Genomic DNA, 26,241 nt, shown 5'->3' with positions numbered 1-26,241 from the left:
CCAATTCTTCATAATTTAGCTCCAACTAACAGACAGTGCTATACTGTTCACAATTTAACCCAAATAATTCACTATATGTATTATACCATAAGTAGACTTCCTTTGCTGTTGTAAACATGGCATGTTACATTGTTAGTGATCAGTCGAAATGGTGTGCTTAACCCGTAAACATTATTTCCTTAAACATACATGATACATTGTAACTTTGTAGTGACTGAACTGCCACTTTGTAAAACAGTAATAAACACCACTTCCTATTTGTCAATGACCCCGCCTCCAGCATGGGAAAGTAACCAATCAACGTTCACGTACATTTTATCATCAGAATGCGTCACCATAGCGGGAAACCATGTGCATGCTTGACAAGGTGATAATGAAACGAACACATCTTTGTGCCAAGTTTTTTTTAATTTTAATTAATGTATATTTGATAAACATAATAAACACAAGCTCCTAACAACTTAAACTATCTCCAGACTCCATTTATCTGACAAATTAGTCTAGACTAGAGCTGAAAGGGTGTGTGTGTCTTTCATTTTTCGGCATCTAGCTCCGCTCCCTCTATTTTGGAACCTAAAAAGGTAATATCACCGAATTATAATATTTCAGATGCGTAGAATGTAAACTTTAAGTTATGTTTTTACCGTACACCACACAATCTTGTTAAATGACTTGAATAAAAGGCACAAATTACTATTTTTGTCAACTGGTACATAGTGCACATAAGGCGGGTTAAAGCTCCTGATAGGATGTTGCTATGATACGCGGAGAATTGACCATGGGATTGACAGCCCGCTGGGTTTCCGGTCCTTGCTGCTGCACGGAAAACCTGCTAGTCACACAGGGAGCCACAATGGCGTTTGTAGTCTCCTTCAGACAGGGCCGTGGATGTTCTACTTAAATCCACTAGCATCGCCCTAAATACAGGCCTGGTTGATTCCCAGAGCCATTGATAATAAACTGGAACATTTATTGCACACGAATATACTATAATTTCTGATCAACATTGAGTTTATAGTAGATAAAATTGACATTAAAGGGAACATGTAAACAGTACCAACCGGGTCAAGTTTTCATTTTGTTCGAGAAACAAGAGCTGCTTTCAATGACGGCCTTTGCTTGTTTCTGAACTCTAAAACCGTATTTCAATGGAATAAATACACCTTTACAAAACTTGGCACCGGACAACGACAGCTTTTACTAAGGGGACCTTTTTCTTTTCTTTTTACGAGTCCGCACGCTAGCTTCTCAACATTAGCTAGCAGGCTAGCTAGATAGAAACGGAGACGAGAGACCACAATGCTCCGGTGTTCTGTGTGGATCTATTTCATTTACTAACTCAAAACAGAGTTTTTAGTACGGGTCGGGGCAACAAGCGTGGCGTTTTTTGTTTCTACATTGGCAAACTATGTTGGCGACGTCAATGGAATGGATTGACAAGGACTGAACGTGAGCGGCCTGGTGGTCTTGTTTGTTTTTCCCGTCCCTTGTATGCTTGTTTGTACACTTGCATTTTGGAAATACTGTTCTCTCGTGAATGAATTGCCTGGGTTATCGAGCCTCGTTTGCAGGAGAGGTACCGTCGCCGACGTGAGGAATGCCTGGGTCGGACCGACATCATGGGACCAAGAGGAAGCTGGTATCTAGCATTAGCCCTGCTGCTGCACAGGCGAGTGGCAACAACAGCGGTGGGCAACAACAGACCCAGGTCCCGCCTCATTCCTCCGCAGGGAACTTGACGAATAAAGACGGTAAGATTCAATCAAAGCCGCCTATGTCTTCGTCGTCCTCTGCAAGACGCAAACGCCATAAATCAAGCAAACATGGTCGTGGTGAGCTTTCGGCCGCACAGGGCCCTGAAGTTTCTACCCTCGCCGAGACGGCGGCGCCTCCTGCCGGCAACATGGTGAAGCCTCTTGTGGAGTACGATGATATAAGCTCAGACTCGGACACTTTTTCGGACCCACCTTCTTCAAAACCATCTAAGAGTGGGGCCAACGAACGATTAGAACCCCCCGCGGAACCCCCCGCGCCCGCGGAGCTTGACAGGGTTGGTGGTGGCGCCACTGCAGGAGACGGTGAGAGCAAAGCCCATAGACACACTCGCAAAAAGCCCAAGGACCCCAGCAAAGTTAGGGACCCCAGCAAAGTTAGAGACCCCAGCAAAGTTAGGGACCCCAGCAAAGTTAGAGACCCCAGCAAAGTTAGAGACCCCAGCAAAGTTAGGGACCCCAGCAAAGTTAGGGACCCCAGCAAAGTTGGGGACCCCAGCAAAGTTAGAGACCCTGGGGATGTGGATCAGGGGCTCAATAAAAAAAGTAGTAGGGACCGTGAGAAAGAGGACTCTGTAATAAAGAACAAGAACAGAGTTGCCCCTGTGGCTGCTGTGGCATCGTCAGCCACCAGCTCCACATCTCGGCGCCACGATCATCAGTCAGAGGACTCTGTGTCAAAGCGTGGGGAGGTAATGCCCACTTCCCAACAACAACAACCTGCTGCTAGTGTTGGTAGCGCCACTTCTTCCACTTCGTCATCTCGCAGCAAAGAGAGCAGCTCAGGGAAGACTCGCAAGGAGAAACAGCGGAGAGAATCCCATGGGGAAGGCACCAGCCGCACATCATCTTCCCAGAGGTCACGTACAGACAGGAGTCACCGAAAGTCTTCAAAGAGCCACAAGTCGAGTCCCAAAGTCAAGCCATCATCATCAAGCAGGGGCAGTGAACGTCGTAAAGGTACAAGTTCTGCTCTGTCCCCCAGCCCGAGAAGGAGGGCTGGCAGTGACAGCCCACCGAGCGGTGGGTATGCTCAACAGGCGGATGACAGCTACCACAGGCGCAGGAGCCCCAGCCCCTACCGGGAGATGTCTCGCCGCAGCAGGCAGAGGTCAGAAAGCCCCTATGGCAGCAGACACAGGTCATCCAGCTATGAGAGGGACAGTAGTCCTGTTTACTCAAGGAGACGCTCCATTAGCCCCTACGGTAACCGCAGGTCCTCCAGCACAAGCCCCATGTCCCGGTGAGTATCACAGTTCACATGACACCATACGGTACCCCACTGCACTCACAAGTATTCTGTATCAAAGTGAGTTATGCTGCATGGAGAGACAAACACGAGGATCTAGATATTAATAAAGGATTAATTTACATTAGGAAGGGGAATCCTATCCTATTGGTTATGTATCCATATTCATAGATTTGTGGAATATGTTTCCTGATCCAAGACCTGAGTCATGTCACTTAACCATCCTAGATCAGTTTACTCTTAACATTTTATTTTGTTTTACTAGTATGTCACGTAAGCATCCTAAATCAGTTTACTCTTAAAGGACCACTTCACCACTTTTCAACCTATCTTCATATAATAGGTCCTCACTAATAATCATGAAAAAATGGTGCAATTTTGTTCTCTGTCTGTCTCATAGGAGGGCTGTGGGCAGTTCAGAAACCGTCTTCCAGTGACATCATCGATGGGGAATACAAGCTAATAGAAACGGCAGGCTTTCTAGTCCTGAAAAGTTGCAATGGAATGGAATGGAAGCCATCGTTCTCACGATAATGAAAATCTAAATATTTTTGTAAAAAAATCTTGTTTAAAAAAGAATCTGCCTAATGATGTCACTGGAAGACGGTTTCTAAACTGCCCACAAGTTCACAACCCTCCTATGAGACACAGACTGAGTAGAAAAAAATCGTGCCATTTTTTCATGATTATTAGTGAGGACCTATTATATGAAGATAGGTTGAAAAGTGGTGAAGTGGTCCTTTAACATTTTATTTTGTTTTACTATTAAACTGTACATAAACAACATTCAGTATAACTGTAACGTCAGACCGGTATCTCTTAACTGCAGCTCTTATCTCCAGAAAATCCTTGGTTGTAGCTGTAGTGTGTATGCTGTGATCGTAGGAAGGTTCTTAAGTCAGACAAGCACCTAGTTGTCAATGATGACTGCACTGTTTGCATTCAGATGGTGGTAAAGATGGTGTAAAATTAGTCAAACTTGTGTACCGTTGACTTTGGGCCTATGCAATCTATGCAAATTTGTCTAATGCTAGAATAGATGACAACCACCAACCTCTAAATATATAATTAGGTTTTAAACTTACAATACAGTCTACTCTTCCATTGACTGAAACGTTTTTCTCTAAATAGTCGATCTATTTATTTTTGTTCAACTAGACGTTCTGGGCGCTCCAGGAGTCGCAGCCCTCTGCTGTATAACCGTCGGTCCTCATCACGCTCTCGCAACAAGAAGCACTCATCTGGAGGAACTGGAGGTGGGACTTACAGCAACCGGGCAGCTAGCCGCTCCCCTACCACGTCACGTCTGCCATTGAATTCTAGCTTGGGGGCGGAGCTTAGCCGGCGGAAGAAGGAACGTCAGGCTGCTGTGGCAGCTGCCCATGGCAATGCCACTTCTACCCCTCTTCCTTCGACACGGGGTAAGACCACAGGTCCCTCCCCGCGGGCCACTAAAGCTGAAGCGATACACCCAGAGAAAGACTCTGCAGCAGCGGGTGAAGCGCAGCCTGTGGCCAATGCGCAGCCTGTGGCCAATGCGCAGCCTGTGGCCAATGCGCAGCCTGTGGCCTCTGCGCAGCCTGTGGCCTCTGTGCAGCCTGTGGCCTCTTCGCTGCCTGTGGCCTCTTCACAGCCTGTGGCCTCTGCGCCTCTGCTCCAGGACAATCCAACCGATGAAGACCAGGGCACTGCACCTCCACCTCCACCTCCATCATCTGCATCTCCTGCACCTCCTCTGCACCAGCCCTCTCCCCCCATGCCGCCTGCCCCAGTCACTCAGGCCCCGCCACCACCGCCGCCGCCACCACCACCACCTCCTCCATCAGAAACCACTCTCCAACCCCTCACAGCCGTCTCCCAGCCCATCTCCCATCCCAAATCCCCACCTGCACGCAGCCCTGTCCGGCAGACCCCTCTCCTCAAGACCTCCACGCTGCCCCCACTCCCTTTGCCACCTATGCTGCTGGGAGACTCTCAGGACAGGTGAGAGACCAGATAATGTGTATATACACACGCATACACACACAACACAACACACTTGCCACTCCTGTTCTTATTTCTGAAGATATTGTCTCTGTCTCAGTCCAAAGAGGTCAACCCCTCCACAAAGGCCGCCCAGGAAGGAGAAGGAAGCACGCAGTCGGCCGTCGCTGATCGACCTGCCCTTACCCCCCACCCTACCTGGAGGTGACGACTCACCTCCGCAGTCCCCCCCTCTCCGCCAGGCTCCTCCGCTACCCCAGACTGCCCTTAAAAAGAGACCAAAGTAAGTTTCTACTAGTGCTTTCTCTGCTCATTACCTTAATTCCTTGGTAAGATTTTCTTATTGTTTTTTTGTGTGTCTTTGACTCTTTCCCAGGTTTTGCTGCCCACGCTATGGTGAGCGCAAACAGACCCAGAGCGACTGGGGAAAACGCTGTGTAGATAAATTTGATATTATTGGTATCATAGGAGAAGGAACCTATGGGCAGGTGTACAAAGCAAAGGATAAAGACACTGGTAAGATGGGATGAACTCTTTACTGCCAATTGTTTTTTTGCATACTCAGATTGACAAATTAAATGTCTATTGGATTGCTTTGAGATTTTCTGAATGCTCTGTTCACTCCCAGGTGAGTTGGTGGCTCTGAAGAAGGTGCGCTTGGACAATGAGAAAGAGGGCTTCCCCATCACGGCCATCAGAGAGATTAAAATCCTGCGACAGCTCAACCACCGCAGTGTGGTCAACATGAAGGAGATTGTCACTGACAAACAGGATGCACTTGACTTCAAAAAAGACAAAGGTAATCAGTGTTTTCCCTAGGATGAAGTTGTAACAGCAGCACTAATAATCATAATACATTTTATTCATAAAGCACATTCTGACGAACGAGTGCTACCCCTGTAGCAAAACAAAAAACATGGCAAATAAAAAAAAAAACGGCACAAGCATCAATCAATTTCATGGGACCCAGCTCGGCTAAACTAAAAGGGTCAAGTTAAAACTAAGTAAGAGAGAAACATTAACAGAATGCTTTGTTAAAAAGGTTTTTGTCCTTTTTTAATAATAATTAAAATGCGGAGGCCTCTTTTTGTATGCAAGATCCAGTGCCAAATAGATGAGGGAGATTTTACCCTGAAACCCGCTTTTCACCCCCCCAAAATCGCCGTCATAAAACTGATCTCTCTTAAGCGTTAATATTCTAACCGAGATGCATGATGAAGTCAGGAATTTGGACAGAACATTGCCATTATGATCAATCTGTGCGGAGGCAGCGTAGATTCAGAGTAAATAAGGAAGTTTGTTGGCTTGTAAACCAGGAAGTGATTGGCTCCAAAACGGCGCACCAAAACGTGTCCGGGACGGGCTGAGCAAGGCGTTGCCTAGCAACGGCCGCTGTCAAAAAAATGGATTTTAGCGATCGGTAAAAAAGACCTTAAGAGTTAAGACGTGTCCACACGTCCCAGGCACCCTGCGGTTATATTTGATAAGACGTGTGGAAAGTGTTAAGATGGGCCTTCAAATGTTTTATTTAACTGATATTTCCTTGCACATTTCAACCAAATAATTGTAATTTTGTAATGTTAAGCGTAAGTTATACCCTGTGCGCAATAGTATTGCTTCTTTACGAAAAATATGCATATCGATGATGACTTGCAAATCTATTCTTTTTGGGAGGCAATGCAGTCAGACGTCTATGTAATGGAGAGGACTTTTTTGTTATCTAAAGCAAATGATATATCCTATTGATCAACGTTGGTTTGCTTCAATGTTGACTACTTGATTTAATGCTGTGAGATGATCCGGTAAGACCAAGGTTAATTGACCTGAATATGATGCAGTACAATGTTCTGGAAATGGATGGACCTCGAGCTGACCCATAGACTTCCGTTTGTAAACAGAATATTTACACAATATTCAAACATTGCCAAAACCCACTTGCAGTTGATTTGGAATTTATTTTTGTGCTCGGAGGTAACAGGAACAAGAAAAATGCAGAATAACATTAATGCGCGTTGGAAGCTAAGCTGACATTTGGTTAGTACTAGTATCGCACTTTTGTATCCAAAGTGCTTTACAATTTGCATTAGATTCACCCGCCATATTCACACACATTTACACACTGATGCCGGAGGAAACCGTTGGTTAGACGTTCTCTGATCAGGGTTTTTGGTGCCGATCATTTGGCGTCTGATCGGACGATACGATCACAGATATGATTATGTGGGAGGGCAATATTTCTATTTAAATTCATTAATTTACTGTGTAGTCAAGTTGACTCAAGTCTTTCCAAAGAAATGTCATTCGGCTCAGAGCTCTCTCAACCTGCTACCACAAATGATATGTCTCTGCATGCAGCGAGTGTGGTTCAAGGTTGTTACATCTAACCACAGCAAACAAGAATAAAGAGTGCAAGAAAGAGCAATCAGTAAGTGTAAAAATAATAGTAACATGTGTACATGTTTTCCCTGTAGTAGCAAAGTTACTTTTGTGAACAGCTTCACAGTAGGTTATGTTCCATATATACACAATTTAGTTTAAGAAGGTGCAATTGAGGCTATGTTCCATATATACAGGAATTTAGTTTAGAAAGGTGCAAAAATGTATCATGATAGTGCAAGAGGAGGGCGACCGTAAAAGTCTTGACTGACTCATCGATCAGAATGACACAATCTCGTATTTTCATTAAATATCGGCCAATGCTGATTGATCGGAGCACTTGTAGAAACCATGCAAGACACCAACCTGCTCATCAGGATCTAACCGTGATTCCCAAGCGGCCACTCTCGCTCCTGATCCACTGCCACCCTGTGCTCCTGTATCATTATAATATGGCAAAAATACTATGAATGTGTTGGAAATGTTTAAACTTTAAAGTATATTGTGTGTGATGGCAATCTGTCCATTGGCTGTAATTATTCTGATCTTACAAGTATACTTTGTGTGTTGGAATAACGTTTCTCACATATCTTCCAAAACTGACACTTTCCTCTCATTTCAGGTGCATTCTATCTTGTGTTTGAGTATATGGACCATGATTTGATGGGCCTGCTTGAGTCTGGTCTGGTCCAGTTCTCTCAAGAACACATCCGTAGCTTCATGCGCCAGCTGATGGAAGGCCTGGACTACTGTCACAAGAAAAACTTCTTGCACAGAGACATCAAATGTTCCAACATACTACTCAACAACAGGTAATGGCTGAAACATACTGTCAGTGAACACAGCACACACATCTGCAAGACCCCCTTCGCAAATAAAATTACACAATATAATTGAGTGTGCTGGTATAGCATGCGTCTCTCGCCAACTTCACATGGCATGTCATGGGCTATTGGTTGACTGATTAATAGGGCTGTGTATTGCAAGAATCTGGAGGTACCATAGCCTTACCATATGTCTAAAATCGGTATATTGCGATATTGTATGCATTGTATTGTATTTTTTAAGTGTCTGTCTGCTCTGTCATAGCCGTTAGCCATATATGCATGCAATCTGCTCTGTAGTAGGCTATTCAGGCAACTGAGTGAAGCCTTCATTATCCACAGCCCTGACCTATACTTTAGCTTAATGAACTAAGTGTCATTTTAAATGATATATACAAGTTTTCCATAGTTATTTTATAGATCTGTCAGCTATTAGCTTGTTGGCTGTTAACTTGAGAAAGAATTCACTGACTGGAGCATCTCAGACTATTCAAATGCCTTTTTAATGGTGCTAAGTACTCTTTGCTAGGTACTCTAACGCTGCACCTACAGCAACACTCGTGTGACAGAGCTCATGAACCCACACTTATTTGATTACTTCAATTAATGATGACATCACCCTGGTCTGTGTCTCAGATGGGGCTGTGGAGAGTTTAGAAACCTGCCTACCAGTGACATCGATGGGGAATCCAAGCGAATAGAAACTGCTGAGATTTTGCATGCTATAACGGACGCCATTGTTCTCTAACTTCTCGTGTTATAAAAATGTAAATCTGACATCTGACGATGTCACTGCTAGGTGGGTTTCTGAAATGTCCATAGCCCTCCTACGAGACACAGACCGAGTAGAAAAGAATTGTACAGTTTTTATCAGGAGCATTAGTGAGGACACTTTTTTTGAAGATAGGTTGAAAATGGTTGGAAGTCGCAAATTATATTTGCGTTATGCAAGAAGAGGATTTCTACTCTGGTTATAGTGGAAATCCCAAGAGTCTAATCGTTAATGTCTTGAATTGGATTTTGTTTGTGGGATAGATGAGATGTCTCCATGGTTCATTATATTACTATTATCTTATTAGTGTTGACACAACATGGCCTCCCATGCTGAGTATGCTCCATACCATAAGACTGACTCCTTATCTCTCAGGTGTTCGTTCTCACTACTTTGTTTTCTTTGTGCAGTGGTCAGATCAAACTGGCTGACTTCGGTTTGGCCCGGCTCTACAGTTCAGAGGAGAGGTAAGAAAACATTTTTTGTCGTAAACATATTTAAATGACTTCTGCGTTTATCCTGTAAGGAGTGGGGCAATACCATAAATTGAATTTCAGATCCAGTGTGTGGTTTAATATGGCGCTGTGATGGATGACTTAATTAAAATATAGTGCTGTCAGTTTTACTCTATCATGCCATTCGAATTTCAATGATTTATTATTTCTAATATTCAACATCCATGGGCACAAATACAAATGCTATAATAACGGGCTAAACAAAAAAAGAAAGTGAAAACAACTATTGGTTGAGGGCTTTACCCACTTTTTCAAGTGCATTTTATGGGGTTAAAGGGAAGAGTCTTGCTTGCTGCACGGAACCAACGTGATGTCACAGTCTCAGCGTGACCTGACACAGGTGCGCAGCTGAGTGTGAACAGCACAGACGCATTGGGTGGCGACGGCGTTCATGTTAACTTGCTGTGTGCAGTGCATCCACTCAAACTTTATTGTTTTGTTTTCACATCGGTAGGTCAGGAAACAAGTTCATTAGATTAGTTTCTCAGTACATTTCTCGAGGAAAAAATAAAACTATTTGAATGGCTATTTCAACATTCATTTTTTCTTCATATTCTACTCCCAAATGTCGTTCTGACAGCACTAATTCAATCCTATCTTTCGCACTGCAAGTTTTCATCTTCCCTTTTTCAAAGTCTGTCCACTAGATGGTGCTCAACATTGTTAAACCAACCCTCCGAGCCCAATGGCATAGATAGAATGATAACTGAAGTGTTTATGTTTAGGCACTGGGTGGCATTAATGTTCCACCATTACAACTTGCAGAATCTCATTGTATTCCATCTCTTCTTGCCTCTAGTCGGCCGTACACTAATAAAGTAATCACGTTATGGTATCGTCCCCCTGAGCTCCTCCTGGGAGAGGAGAGGTACTCTCCAGCCATTGACGTATGGAGCTGTGGGTAAGCGTGACCACCACCACACAATGATGGAACCGCATCTGTGGATTGACTCAATTTTACCTTATTTGTTTTATAATCTCTGGCTTTATTTATTTTTTCATAATTCATTTTCACATCTTTAATACAGAATTGATGATTGTTTGGTTTGCAACAGTCTAGCTGTGTGGTTGCTAATATATCTAAATGTGTCCATTGTTGTCTGTGCCCAGCTGTATTCTGGGAGAGCTTTTTACCAAGAAGCCCATCTTCCAGGCCAACCAGGAACTACTGCAGCTTGAACTCATCAGGTATGCCAACTGCGGCCAAGACAAAACAGACAACAAATGTATTTGTCTATCAGCAACAGTGGCTGATAAATTTGAAGATCCCAATAGCTATGCGTCGTGCCTCAGTCACCACGCCTCACCACGCCTCTCAGCCATTATAAAATACAAGGTAAACGCTAAACTGAGACATCTTGTGGCTTATTGCTTTATTAGAGTTGAACAAACTAGCAATAGAATTCCTGCTTCTGGACATATTCAGAAGCATCTTCCATAAAACCCTAATGGTCTCATATTTCATAAAATCTTAAAACTTTTAGGTCAAAGCTCCAATCTGATTTCTTCAACTGGTTGGCTGTATGACAGCAAGAACATACATTCAGAACAATAATGCAGAAACATATTTTTATATATTATGGTAATTGTTAAAGAAATGGAATGCAACCTCCTGTCAGGCTGTTTCACAAATCGCAGATTGAGACTTCACTTGAACTGACAATTGTTTTGTGAGATTTTATTTATCTTTAATCGCTGGAATTGTGATGATGATAATACTTGATTGTCCATTCACATGACAATTTATTTGGCATCGCATTCTCCAGTAATAAAAAATAAGATCAAGTCCTCTGTGAAGTATAAACAACTAGGATAGACATGCATCATAAAAAGAATATCGAACGTGGTGCATCCGGCTTGGCCGAGCAGCCATCTATATGAAACGATTGGCTGTGAGGAGGATCTTTGTCACTGCATGTACTTCTATGGGCTGCGGCAGCGCCTGTGAGGAGGCAATGTTGAACAGGAGGAATAGGACATAGGCCATGTTGGTGTTGTGTCAGACCATTGTGCCATAATCAATAAGTAAGTCCTATATGCATATATATGCATGCATATGGGACGTGGACGGGTGGATATCCTATTGCAGGGGTTCTCAACCCGTGGGTTTTCACAGGTTTTTCAAAAATAGCAGACCTACAAGCTCGTAGCGCGCCACTCGGTGGCGCGCTATGAGCTTGTAGATCTGCTATTTTTCATTAGCTAAATTATAACATAATGCAGAGATGTAGCACATATTTCTGTGTCATCTCGAACACGGCATCCTAATGTAAGCATGATTATCCCATGGATGAACTATTTTAAATGCTAGTGCAGGAGAGTACTAAGGGCAGATTCTCACAGGATCCGATTGATTCTAACCGCCCCCGAATTCAAGTAGGAACTATCAGAAGGTACATCCCAGATAAAATGTGTCACTCACATGATATAATGATATATGAATAGCGGTCTACTTCCTTGTTCCTCCAATATTTTTATGGATGTATTTTTAGACCAAATTAACCATTTATTTCCAGGTCTTTTGAGGGGCCCCCTACCTTGAGGCACTGGGTAGTCTGTTCCACTATTCCCCCAACTACGATTTCCCAGATTAGGAACAAAATGATCTGACATCAGCATGGCTGGTTAACTGCATGAGAGATTGGTTGATGAGAGTCAACCAACATTTGGCAGCTGATCTCACTAGCTGATCTCACTACCGCCCTTAGACCCTCAAATTATAATATGCTATCCTACTAGTAGAAGTAACCATCCCATTAATGTCCACAAGTTTGATTTCTGCTGGAGTCATACAACCTGTTGATCCTCAAGTCACTGTGTGCCATATCTACCTGCTAACTCGTAACTCGCTCACTTACTCAGGAGCGTCCACTAAATCCCCAAAATGTAAATGTGGCTGCACTCAGGTCAGGTCAACTTTTACACCGCTCTTGGCAAGATGTTTTATTTGAATGTTATGATTATCACTGTGTGGCGCAGATGTTTTGTATTTCCTTAAGTGAGAAAAAAAAGGTCAACTCTGCAAATTGTTTCCATAAATAGAACTGTTTAATAAACTGCTTTTAGTCCTTATAAACCCTTCCCCATGACTGAGATCCCCCCCTTCCCAACTCTCCCATTTTCTCTTTCTTTGTTTTTTGTTTTACTCATTTACCTTTTTGTTTCTAATGTTAATGGTGTCAACTTAATTTGTCATTGTATACTGTACATACTATATTCACATGACTATTATCAGCTACATTGTTAGCAGAGGTGCAATTCTAAACGTGCTTAAGTACCTCTAATGTATGTATTGTATTCATGAAAAATTTATAGATTTGTTGTGTCACTCTTCCTTGTTCTGCTCTGTCCGTTCCTTCCCAGTCGCCTGTGTGGGAGCCCCTGTCCTGCAGCCTGGCCTGATGTCATTAAGCTACCCTACTTCAACACCATGAAGCCCAAGAAGCAGTACAGGCGACGACTACGGGAGGAGTTTGCCTTGTATGTCAGGCTTAAAGACTTAAACCCCATATGTTGTTGAGCGGAGTGCGATTTCTTAATTATCTCTGGCTCCATACTAGTGGTCTTTCTGTTTACGCTCTGCATTAAATAACTTCATTCAATCTCAAACAAGACGGCTTGTGAGCTTGTCGATCTGCTATTTTCTGCGACGGATTTCCCTTCAGTCAGTCCTACACCATTTGATTTTTGCGGGTGCTCAGATCGGTGAACCAATGGGATCCACCGCCATGTTCTCGCCCCTCTAGACCAGAAGTCATACAGGCTGGGCCAGGCTAGTCCTACACTGTAGCTGTTCTCAAACTTGTCTGGCTCTGTTGTTGAAAACCCCTCTCTCCCTCTCAATCACAGTCTGCCTAGTCAGGCTTTGGACTTGCTGGACCGTATGCTGACCCTTGACCCAGCTCGGCGCTGCACATCAGAACAGGCTCTGAACAGTGAATTTCTTTTTGATATTGAGCCCAGCCAGATGCCCCCGCCAGAGTGAGTTTCCTCTCTCCTTATCACAATATTATCTACTAGATTCGAGTAGATAACAACGTAAGTCTGGATGGAATGGTTATCTATTGCAATGTTCTAGTAACTACAACACTGCAGTAGATATTGGATAACTATTCCTTCCCGACTTAAGGATTGGTTTATTTCCATCTCTGCTGTTCATCATTTTGGTTTCCGTCGATCCTGCCATTCATGCATTGCTTTCTTTCTCTGTGCCTCTGCCATTTGTTGCTCTCAGTCTCCCACACCACCAGGACTGCCACGAGCTGTGGAGTAAGAAGAGAAGGCGCGCGCGTCAGAGCGGGCTGCCTGAGGAAGTGCCTGTGCCTGTGCCCAAAGTGCCCCGTAAGACCCCGACAGGGCCCTCTAGTGGAGAGAACAGTCGGCCCCAGGCCAGCCCTGCTAGTGCCCCACCCCCACCACCTGGAAGACCACCCCCCACAGCAATATCAGCCAATTTCCTGAGTGAGTTACATTTAGTAGTCACCAAGTAAAACCCAAAGCATTATAAAATGGCTACCAGCAAATATTTATTGAATTTGATCTGCAAAAAGGATTCTTTTTTCTCTTATTAGTCAAATATGTGTCAAATGCTGATGTGTCAAGTGTGTTAATTTGTTCAGACCTGGGAGCGGTAGCGGAGCAGTTGAATCGGACAGAGATGGCTGTGCTTCTGAACCTGCTCCAGGGGCATTCAGACCTCAGCCAGGTGGCCCAGCTCCTCAACATCTCCAACCCGGAGAGTCTCAGCCAGACCCTGTCCGCGCTCAACGAGGCTTCCCACCACCAGGGGGCTCCAGACAACCAACAGGCCCAGCAGCCTACCAGGTCTCAGCCCCCTGAACCACCGCCTGAACCCCAGGAGCCGTCCCCGGTGGCCGGAGAGTCGGTGCTCAGCCAGGAGGAGCAGGCCAACCTGCTGGCCATCATTTTGAGCAATATGATCCAGCCGCAGGCCGAGGGTGCAGTGCAAACCGATGAGAGCAATGGTGTCCAGTCAGAGGAGGCGGTAACGCGCAGTTCAGCCGCCTCCGCTGCCGACCGCAAGGGCAAGTCTGGGTTTAAGCTCTAGGGGTAAAACAGGAGGCACCAGGGTCATGTGGAAATCACTGGTGGGGACTGTATCTGTGTGCAGGTCGGGGCAGAGGACAAGTCGCATTCTCTCAATTCTTTTGTAAACAAAGGTTCCTTTAGGCCATACAGATTTTTGACAGGTATTGGTATATATCTGCTATAAACAAATATAGGCATAGGCTTGACTATAAATGTCCAGAGATTTTCTTTTAAAAGAAAAGAAGGAAATTCTTCAGCTAATGTGGCATTGGCAAAAAGGTGTCGTGAACTACCTTGTGAATTTAAAGGATTAACCGACAACATGAAATGTTTATGATTGCTACGTTCCTTCGGCGGATAATCTGTCCACTCATCACACTACTCCCTCTCGTTACCCCTCCACCCACCCCACCCCCACCCACCCACCAACCCACGCAATGGACGGCAGTGGCTCAGGAGGTAGAGCGTCCGTCGTGGAACCGGAAGGTTCACGGTTTGATACGGCTCCCCCTGGCTGCGTGTCAAAGTGTCCTCATGAAAGGCACTGAACTTCTAACTGCTTTCGATGAGCAGGTGCACCATTTACACAGACACACAACGGTCTCCTTTTTTTTACCCTTGCATATACTACAAACGTAAAGCTGGCAAGTCGAAATGTCTTGCCTAATGTTTACGTGACCCGTGCCACCTAGAAAGGGCTCTGCGCACATGGACATCTTCCCACTAGTGTGACAAATAAACCGAGGGTGTAGTTAACTCGTTTTTTTTAGGACGATCATGGTTCACACTGTACTCTTCCCTCCACCTCTGCCTTCTTCTTGTTTTCTTTCTCACAGTCTTGTTGCTTGTATCTTTCCCATTCCCACACGTGTGTTTAATTCCTCACTTCATTTCATTAAAACCGGTGTCATGAATTCTTTTTGCAGGAAACGATGTTGCTTTAAAACAGTCTGTAATGTCGGCAATTATTTTTTTGAAGAAAGTCTAATAAATTATAAAGTGCAAAATAAATGTTTTGAATCTTTAGACTTTACCTGCATGTGTTTCTTTTAGCTTTGGTTTGTCACACCTTTTCTTTTCTTTTTTTTTGACTGTTCACATGGTATCAGATATTGTATGAAAACACACCAGTTCTATCGGTAGGCAGAATAAAAACTATTTGACACCAACAATCCTGTTTCCTTGGAAACGGTCTCCAAGGGTTTATAGCTGAGTAGTCACGATAAATGACTTAAGTGTCTCATAGCTTTGTTGCATTACCGTAAAACGGGGAGACATCAAATATACCTATAAAATCTACAAAATGTCCCCATACACAAGTCACCCGTTCTGTCCATGTTAAACTTGCCCCTCAGAGTTCCTCACCCAGTGTGGACGTGATGTTCTGCTAAACTACGTCTGCATTTATTCATTGGCTTCTTGCATTGCGTACAAGATTACAAATTCGGAAATTCCTATTGCATCCATGAAGTAAGTCGCCGTTAAATGAGTGTTAATGGTACTTAGTAAGTAGAAACAGGTAGTATACAATACATACCTTGTTACTGTACATATCACCTTGTTACTGTACATCTCTAGGTCCATGAGTGCAAAAATAAAATGTTTACAGCATTGATTTCATCATGACATGAACAAAGCAAAATAATGATTTATAGTCAACATTAAACTAGAGGAACTAATGGCACATCCTATGATTTGCATCTAGGATTAATTAATTTGGTCTAATATGTTCCCTTGTAGAATGTTAGTTAACTATACCATATTGAGTTTTGTGTCCATTATGTCACTATTTTAAATGACATTTCATGCAAGATGAGCCATAAAAGACGAGGCGGATAAAAGAACAAGTTTTGTTTTGGAGGATGGCAACAATATACATCCTGTGTAGGTGCCATATTTAATTTCTCATCACTGCTCAATCACAGTTTTTTTCCCCCTCTGTTCCTATTCAGGTGGCGTAATATTAAAAAGGAAAAAGGAAGTTGTGACTGATCCGGCCCCTTCAGCTACAGATCATCGTCCTCCTTCTCCGCCCGGACCTCCACCATCAGCTCTCTTACGTGGAAAAAAACGTCAAGTGGACTCCTCGGAGGCCCAGCCTGGCCAGGACATCAGCCCCTCTGTGGCAGCCGCCTTGCTTCAGCTCATCTCCCAAAAGGACTCTGAAGCTGGGGCGCCCCAACGTGGCAAGAAACCCTCCCCAGCTGTGGACACCCCTGCTCGGGCACAGCCGCCACGACCCTGGGTGGCAGACTCTCCCCCTAAACCCTCCACTGCAGCTGAGGCCCCAGCAGGACTGGTGACTTCTACCGCTGCTACTGCAGTGCAGTTCCCCAAGGACCAGGACCTCCGCTTCTCCCAAGGAGCCGCCCGCTGATTCTTGGTTCCTTGAGGAAGAGATCTGGGCAGCACAAGGCGCAACACTAGCAGCACTCGCCTAAAGAGAAAGGTTGAAGAAGTTGGGGAAAAAGAGGGACACCTGTGACCTGACCAATTGTGACTCAAAGGGCCATCTCCAGGTGAATGTCGGTTTTGAATGTTGAATAAAAGTATTTTGCAATGGACAATGAGGATCAGTGACTGAAGAAAATGTGTCTTCAGAAGAGTGTTGAATGACTCCCTGTCCCTCCTAATGATCTGGCTGGATAATTGTCTCCAAATGAGTGGCACACATGAATTGGGATCAGCTCTGATTTAGTTTAATTCATTTCCATTCCAAATCAAATGATTGTGTCCTGCAGGGCCCACTGATGATTAGGCAATCATGTGATACTGGTAATTGGTTCAGTTAGAGCAGTGTATGTAACAGTGCAATTGAAATGATGTGAAGGCACTGGCAGGGCATGTGCACATAAGAGGTTTTGAACGCCCTGGTATAAAACACTGGATCACAGAAATAATTTTCTGTTGAACTTTAGATATGCTGGCTAGATCCCTGATATTCAACCTTGTGCCTCCTTTTGTGGCTTTAGCGACCCCTGAATGATCTCGGCCTCGGTGGGAAATATTGAACAACTTCACTCCTCTGGGTGGCACAAACGTAAGTGAAACGTGTACATCAGGCCTGTTATTTTCCTTGTCTTGACCTAGTGGCTCTGTTATACATTTTAAGCTGTCATCGCAACCATTTTTGTTTTGCTAAAAATGTGTTGTATGTCTTGAGAGCGACATACAATGATGAAGGCCTCTGTGTCTTGCTCGCAGACATTTGACGTATATCTGTTGTGGGAATTGCAACAGGGAGCCTTTAAGCTACATTTACCTTAGCCACTGTGTCTCTTGAAACACAATGTATGCTGGGACAAACAATTATTATTTCTTCCTTTCACTGCTAGATAACCGTCTGTGTTGTACTAAATCTGAACCTGTTGCCCTTATGCTCCCAGCTTTCTCAAACAAGGATATACAGTAAACCACTGTTGCTCACAGTACTCTGCTAGCCACAGCTTTAAGCTACATGCCGCACACACAACCTCTAAAGTTTTTCCTGGTGGTCTCTTCTGATATGTCTGCCTTTTGCCTCCCTGCCAGTCTGTGCTTCAAAAGCCTTTTGTGTTATTTTCTACGTTAAAGACAAAGAGAAGACACATAAAAATGAATATATGTCCCACGGTTCCATTTTCATTTCGTTTTTTGGGTTGTTTTGCTTGGATAAGGAAGCGAAACGTGCTAAAGTTTCGTGTGTCGACAAAAGATATTTTGTAATATGTGTTTTCTTGTTTCCGTTTATTAAAGGAAGTCATGCGACCAGTAATCTGTGGTGTAGGTTCATTAGTTATAACGTCTCTAAATAGCCACCAGGTGGTGGACATGTCCTCAGATACCATGGCATGGGCCAATAGGTCCCTCATTAAAAAAAGCACACAGTCATCCCTGAACATGGCAAAAGAAAAGTGATAATTGTAATGTCACTTCTAGTTTGACCTGGACCAAACCCATCTACTTTAAGTTTCTCAGACCTGACCTATAGCCGGGGCGTCATTGTGCAATGTTTGTATGAGTTGTACAGATAATTTCCAGGCCTAATCTTCCCATAATGATAAGCCCAATAGGCCTATAACCATACATCTTGGCAATCATATGGCTTTGATATGTGTTTATTTTATTCTTAACAGTTTAGTCCTTTGACTGATCCCTTATGAACCATATTGTAGATTGTTGGACCGCTACGGTTCTATTTGCTTACATTTGAAAAGACACCAAGTAAAAATTAACACAGGCTCTTACTGTGTGACGTTCATATTCATGTGCACATTTGTGTGTGTGCGTGTGCCCACGCTGGGTTTGGCCCCATGCACCCCAGACCCATCCCTCTCTTGGCAGGCTTACAGAGCCGCTTACCCCCCTGGCCCACCAGGCAGACTGTAGCCCAGCTGAGCCCACTGTGAGAGATCCTTTTTGAGTGGAGGCAGTGTGAGGCTCACCTGCCCTCTAGCACAGACCCAGTGTGAGTCGGGACGAGAATGTGTAGCGTGTGTGTGATGTCTGTAGATGTGGCCAATGAGAGTGTGCACGTGTATGTACGTCTCTGTCTGATGTGTTTGCCCATCGGGACTCCAAATAATGGTAAATGTGCCCGCAGGGAGTTGCCATAGGAGAAGTAGTGGGCAGTGCCAGTGCCAAGTCACAGAGACCAGACGAATAATTGAGCAGAGAAGAGAAGGAGGCACAGGAGGCTTTGCCATCAATCAGAAAGGCACCTCATGGGCAGTGCCCATAAATGAGCTGTCCTGCCAGTCTGAAGCTCATCCTCGCCATGACAGAGACTGGCACGACTGCGGTAGACAGTATCCATTTTGAATGCCGTTCTGTCACTTTCAGCAATCTCCAGTCGTTTTGAAAAATCATGGCAAATTGTTTGACAAAAAACAGCTAGTGGCACATGAAATTACGTTATTTTTATTCCATTTTCTTTATAGTGAATAGAGAATTTGAGTGGTTTCCCATTTTTTCACTGTCCCATTTGCTTTTGATTTTGTTACTGATTTTAAGGTCTGGGAGTTCATAATCACTGGTATTGTGTCCAACAATACTGTAGAGAGCTAGAGTGGACAAGTGTAATGTTTTACATCTGGCGTTATAAACTGTATTCTAGGCCTGGTAGCCTGTACCAAAAAAGTAAATGTACACTGAGATGTGAGGCACACATCGTCAAAAGACAATTCCTTGCTGTTTGCAGATTCAGCATTTTCATAGAGGTTGTACGTGTCTGTCAACTAGATCATCTATCAGCCACTATAGCCATTGAAATGATGGTACATTTTGGTGTAGCTTTTAAATGTTTCTATTTGACCAGACAAACAAATCTGGTGTCCTTTAAAGCCGCTAAAAGTTGCTGGTCAGTTTTTAAATATCTCCGGGAATATGGCCGGGAAGAAACCACCTAACTCCAAAATGTTCATTTTTCAGGAAATGAAAAATGTACATTTTTCAGAAAATGAAGAAAACCATATATTTTTAAAACAATGCAATTCTGCCTCATCAAAGTTGGTATTGTGACTTTATATATTGTCAATTACTTCCATGAGATGGGGAGAGGTGGTGGAGTTAGCTGCTTTAGCAGACAGTTTGACGGTCCAATGGAGTTAAGAGGTTTTGTCAGAAGCGCTTTTTAATAGTTTTCATTCGTTCAATATTGTTTTTAACAAACACACAGACGTAAAGGGTCTTCAATAGCATTGATTTATGAAAAGAAAAGAAAAAACCTAAAAAATGGAGTTAGGTGGTTTCCTCCAGACACGACGATATACAAGCCTTATATACATTTATGAACTCAAATTAGTTGTGTCAGAACTTGAGTTTTTATAGATATACAGTCGAGACCTAATCTTAAACTGAAATTGAATTGAGTCGAACAAATCCACTCCACTGCAAGGATACATACAGGCCCCCTTTCCACCGGTTGTTCAGTTCTTTTTGGTTTTTAGTCCATGAGCCAGAGCTCCAAAATTAGAACGTCAATTATGAATTGTATGTGCAAAACCATACCTATATTAGATTTGTATCACCATGAAACTTCCTCAATTGAGTACTTGCATGAAGACAATGATTACAAATTTTACATTTTTAAATACGCAAATGAGGCATTATGTAGGAAATTATGCAAAATAATCGAAAATATGAAAAAGCTACTACTGTGGAAGGGTTATCATGTATTAATTTACTTGTATTGAACCTATAAACAATGTAATATAGGTCTAGTTTTCCCACCAAATTTGGAGCTCTGACTCATGGACTAAGAACCAAAAAGAACTGAACCGGTTCCCATTGGGAACCAACCGGTGGAAAGGGGGTCACAGTGTTATGGGTCCATTTAGTTCCATTTGTAGACGCTTAAATTAACACGAACACTGAGTATCTTCTGTGTATCTGTGCCATGATTGATTTATTAACAGTTTGCAGAATTACAGTACATTTCTTTTCAATATATTTATTGCATTTTTCTTTTTTTGTACAAACAGACAATACAACAGAACAATACATAATACATCAGACAATACAATTACTTAAAAAACAAAACACAAAACAAACATACAGTACATACATATAAATACAGTATATTAAAATAAGGGCACTTAGACTGGTAACAACAGAGTCCTTATGGCCACAAGACCAAATAGCTGCAGAGAATACAATTAGACATTTTCAGTATCCACCATTAAATAAGATAAATCATTAACCGTAATATATTGGTTAAACCGTCCCCATATCTTATCAAACATCTCTTGTTTATTTTTCAAAGTATAAGTGATTCTTTCCAGAGGAAGACACAATGACAGCTCCCTAAACCACTGAGCAATACTGGGTTTGCCTATCTTTTTCCACGATAAAGCTATAGCCCCTTTGGCTTGTAGTAAACATAAATCTAGAAATCTTTGTTCGCTACTCTGAATCTTATGTCCAGGTGGGTAAAGACCTAATAGAAACAGTTTCGGGTCAGGCTCAATATTTATCAACAATATCTTCTGAATCTCCCTCCTTACTACTTCCCAGAATTCTTTCACTCTTGGGCATGCCCACAGACAATGGAAAAGTGTACCTTTTGTCTTTACCACATCTGATACAAGTATCTGGAATATCTACACTAAATTTATTTAATTTCTCTGGAGTGATATACACCCTCATCAGCCAATTATATTGCAATAGTTTTAACCGAGTGTTTCCCGTCTGGGATTGAGCCTTCATACAGGCTGTGCTCCACTCTTCCAAAGTCAATTCCTCTTGTAGATCAGCCTTCCATGCATTATATTTGGATTCAGAGGATTCGGGAGAGAATTCTACTAACATAGAGTATAAATCAGAAATGATGCCCCTATTAAAGGGGTTTCTGAACTGTATTTAGCAGCTAGTTCATCAAAAGAGAATAGATTCCCCCTTTTGTCAAAAACATCCTTCCATTGTTTAATCCCTTTCTCAGCCCATATCTTGAAGCCCCCATCCGCCCTACCTGGGGTGAAATATTCATTTCCCCAAATTGGGCTGAATCGAAAACTGGGTTGGATATCCAAAAGATACAGTCTGACATCCTGCCAAACTTTAATCATGTTTTTAAGTTTTACTTTAAAACTTTAGCCCTCCTCTATCATAAGGTAAATATAACAGAGATAAACGGAGCCTGGGCGTCGATTATTCCAAATAAAATTACGAAACAATTTTTCCATTTTAGTAAAAAAAACGTCAGGAAGGGGATATTCTGAAACAAATACAACAGTTTAGGGAGTGTGTTCATTTTGAGGATATTTATTCTATCTATAAGAGAAATTGGAAGGTTTGACCATCTGTCCAACGCTTCAGTAATAGACTCTATAATTGGGTTATAATTCTGATCTACCACATCTTCTAGTTTAGGGACAATCTGGATACCTATAATATTTGTCTACCGTTCTAAAGTGACTTGTGTAATTCGGCGGATTAGCCCTCTCTTTTGGGTTAAGGAGCATTATAGAAGATTTTGAATTGTTAACTTTATATCCGGATATACTGCCAAATTGCTTAATAAGCTCCATAAGCCCTGGTATTGACTGTTCCAGATTTTTTAGAAAAAGAATCACGTCATCAGCATATAAAGCAATTTGATGATCAAACCCGCCAATATTTATACCTGTAATTCTTGTACTTCCCCTCGCCGCTACAGCAAAAGGCTTTGCAGTACATTTCAAGTACAACTCGATACAAAAACTGTTAACTGTGAGTGGACGACACCATAAAGCATTACACTTGTTTACAATAGGGCCCACCATTTTCAATTCATCAAAACATTAAGAGACATGCGAATATACACAACTATATAGTCAAAACAGGAAATCATCATAGAGGAGGTAAAAAGGGAAAAGGGGTGGGTGGGGGATTCAGATTTTACGGGGGCCAGTTTCGAATTGCAGCCGTCCGTAGGTGCCCTTTGAGAGCAGTTTTGAAGGAGTCAAGGCTTATTCGCATGTCTTAATGACTGTTGGTAGGGCGTTCCACATTTTGGTGGCATAGGAGTGAAATTAATTTAGTCCCTTGTTTGTGCCGAATCTGGGTTGCACACGGTTTGTTGAACTCCCTCTGGTGTTGTGGGTGTGTACTTGTTGACATTAAGGAAGTATTTAGACATACATAGGTACATGGGTATCTTGGTGGTGTAGCGAATCTTGTGAACCAGACCCATTGCAAGATGCTGTACTCTGTCGTCAACCCTAAGCCCTTCCAGCCTGTCAAAGTGGGCAGGGGTGAGGTGGGTTCGGGGAGTGAGGCCAAGTAGTAGCCTGACCAGTTTGTTTTGGGAAGTCAGGAGCTTTGTTTTTTTGTTTTTTTATGATTTCTTTTGCGGCTTTCGCCTTTATTTTATATTTATTTTATAGAGGGACAGAAAGTAGGCTAACAAGGAAATGGGGGAGAGAGATGGGGGAGTGACATGCAGTAAAGGCCGTCGGGATCGGGAGTCGAACCCGCGGCACATTGCCAGACTCGGGCTACTGGCCAAGGTGCCTGGACCACTGAGCCACGGCCCAGGCCTGGAGCTTTGTTTTAAGGGCCTTAGAGGTGCTGTGCTACCAGGAGGTGCATGCATAGTCGAAGAAACCTTGTACGAGGGCTCCTGTTAGGGTCTTCAAGGTGTTTTTGTTGACCAGTGAGGAGATCCTGTATAGGAATCTTGTTCTTTGGTTGACTTTTTTGATTACGTTGGTCGCCATTTTATCACCAGAAAGATTTGCCTCCAGGATGGAACCTCAACATGGTTTCGACCTATGAAGCAAGTCAAACAACCTAGGAATTAATGTCCAATGTCTGCTAACCTGCTAGCCTGTCAATCTGCATTGGTTTGTGTTAAAATGTAATTTGTTGCTGACAGCAGTTTCAGATGGTTGTGAGAAGATGGCTGAAGCAGGAGGCATGTAAAGGGAAGCAGATGCAAGAATGTGGCGAGGAGGACATTGATGGACAAGACAAGGAAGAGATACTGAACATGGAGAGGCAAAATAAAAGTAAGCAAGCCAAGAGCTGAATTCCAATCCTCAAAATCTCGGCCATCTCGGTGTTACAGTGAAATTGGTGACCTGCTGAAATATGTGACAATCGTGTAGACGTCACATAACGCCAGTGTCTTATTAGCAGAATTCAACCTAGAGTATTTAGGCCACGTATTTAAAGACCTTCATGTAAGTTATGTGACCACCATGCTGGACTCTGGAGTGAGTGAGTGGCCAAGATTGGAATTTGGCTATACAACACATTAAATTAACCACTTGAACTCCAGAATCCATATTCTGGGTGGAACATAAGCCCAAATTGGCAGATATAGCAGAATTGTTGTGACCTTGTAAACAGAGAAAGTGGCCCAAGAAGTACTGTTGCAACATAGGTATGTTTTATAGATTTTAAAGGGGTTGATTTAAAGGTAATTTGAATTGATGTCAATTACAGTACAAGTTTTTAGTCACACACTTGTCCGTCACCTAATTTGTGGGGTGGCTATTATAAGTGTTTGTTTACTAATGACCATGCATCAATCAATTCTACATGAATTTTGAACAAAATAAAATAGAATCCAAATGTGTCTGTCAAAGGCCTGCGTGCTGAAACGCGTCTGTCTGGTAGACTGCTGCTGCAGATCATACAAATTATTTAAAAACTCTTAAGACTTCTACAGAGAGTGTGGATTGTATCTTCCTTTTTACGTTGAGGCTCTGCTCAGTGGCTACTGTATGTAATGTATGAACTCTATAGGTGGGCAGACAGGGTCTCCCAGAACTCCACTGCTAATATGACATGTCAGAATATGGACGATAGGGTTAATGTGGTTAACGACGCGTCTGATTTTATATAGAGGAGATGTGTATACACACACACACACACACACACACACACACACACACACACACACACACACACACACACACACACACACCAGTGTAAGCAATGAACAGCTAGTGAAACAAGAGCTGCATATTTCTAGCCTAATAAAAGTAGTATTCTTCTAATGGCAATATATTTACACCCTGTCGCCCTCCTAGCCAGGCTGATTATACTAGAAAACATTTAAATTATGAATGCAACTTAGGTAGTGAAAGAGTTATGCCGTCTTCAGTGCAGTCTAAGCCACTCTTTGTCTCGCCTCAAACAAAATTTAATGTCAGCCATTCTGTTTATGGCTAAATGTTTTATTTATGTGATATTTCAAAACCTGATTGACTTTATTCCAGTCATGATATATGGTTTACTGCTGTATGGGAGTACTTTATTGTTGCCATAACGCCATCTCCATTTCTTCTCAGTTTATAGTTTAGTGCGCAACTGCTGGCACACTCTGCCCTCTTCATTGTTATTCCTCTATAGCTGAACAAGCAAGCAGGGATTCTTGACAAAAGCACTTCTTTTGTTTTTGCTTTGCCAGAAAACGTCTAGATTTATTACATTATTTTCCCTGTTCAGTGGTCAAGGGTGTAGTCAGTAAAGCTATAGGCTAAGGTCACCTCTAAAAGGGGAGGCGGTGGCTCAGGGGTACAGTGGCTGGATGGTAACCGCAAGGTTGCCTGTTTGAACCCGGGCTCCCCCAGAGTTAGTGTCGAAATGTCCTTGAGCAAGACACTGAACCCCAAATTGCTCCTGATGTGCTGGTTGGTGCCTTGCATGGTTTCTGCCGCCATCAGTGTATGAATGTGTGTGTGAATGGGTGAATTGATGCACAATCTATGTAAAGCGCCATTTACCATTTAGAACCATAATCGCTAGGCCTTCTCTCCTGTGTCTCAACCAAATACTGTTGCTATGTCAAGAATGTTGAGAAGGGAATCTCACATCTGACTGACTGGGGGGGATGTTTGCTATGTCTCCATCCATAATTATCTTATCCCTGCCGATGCTACCTCTTTAAGAGCAGAGAGGCTGCTGAGAAGGCAGGCAGTGTGAGGGGGAGTAGGTGGGGTAGTAGTGGTGATGGGTGGATGGTGTGGGTGGATGTATGTGTGTGTGTGTGTGTGTGTGTGTGTGTGTGTGTGTGTGTGTGTGTGTGTGTGTGTGTGTGTGTGTGTGTGTGTGTGTGTGTGTGTGTGTGTGTGTGTGTGTGTGTGTGTGTGTGTGTGTGTGTGTGTGTGTGTGTGTGTGTGTGTGTGTGTGTGTGTGTGTGTGGGGGGGGGGGGGGGGGGGTGTTGGAGGGGGCGGCCCTGCAGGACCATTTGTGCTCAAGCTCATTTGCACAGCGACACTTAATTGGCTACAA

General features: G+C 43.2%; 1 protein-coding gene across 2 annotated transcripts in view; it reads left to right on the top strand.

Annotated features, from left to right (window-relative positions):
* The first annotated feature begins 759 nt into the window (after positions 1-759).
* Positions 760-26,241, top strand: part of cdk12 (cyclin dependent kinase 12) — a 28,133-nt gene continuing 2,651 nt past the window's right edge. The window contains exons 1-15 of one of the 2 annotated variants that reach the window (XR_013791643.1): positions 760-3,015; positions 4,180-5,004; positions 5,105-5,287; positions 5,381-5,520; positions 5,633-5,803; positions 8,003-8,192; positions 9,387-9,443; positions 10,291-10,392; positions 10,602-10,679; positions 12,855-12,971; positions 13,341-13,472; positions 13,726-13,952; positions 14,111-14,536; positions 16,493-17,059; positions 23,875-24,007. Coding sequence is in view for 1 of the 2 variants with exons in the window: in XM_079521614.1 (XP_079377740.1) it covers positions 1,598-3,015; positions 4,180-5,004; positions 5,105-5,287; positions 5,381-5,520; positions 5,633-5,803; positions 8,003-8,192; positions 9,387-9,443; positions 10,291-10,392; positions 10,602-10,679; positions 12,855-12,971; positions 13,341-13,472; positions 13,726-13,952; positions 14,111-14,536; positions 16,493-16,917 (4,491 nt within the window). In the remaining variant the exon portion in view is untranslated. Of the gene's footprint in view, positions 3,016-4,179; positions 5,005-5,104; positions 5,288-5,380; positions 5,521-5,632; positions 5,804-8,002; positions 8,193-9,386; positions 9,444-10,290; positions 10,393-10,601; positions 10,680-12,854; positions 12,972-13,340; positions 13,473-13,725; positions 13,953-14,110; positions 14,537-16,492; positions 18,291-23,874; positions 24,008-26,241 lie in introns of those variants that run through there. The other variant, XM_079521614.1, reaches the window with a different exon arrangement.

The sequence above is a fragment of the Electrona antarctica genome (assembly GCF_951216825.1).
Source record: "Electrona antarctica genome assembly, chromosome: 14".
Classification (NCBI taxonomy): domain Eukaryota; kingdom Metazoa; phylum Chordata; class Actinopteri; order Myctophiformes; family Myctophidae; genus Electrona; species Electrona antarctica.
The sequence above is the reverse complement of the archived record's forward strand: the minus strand, read 5'-3'. Positions and strand labels throughout refer to the sequence as shown.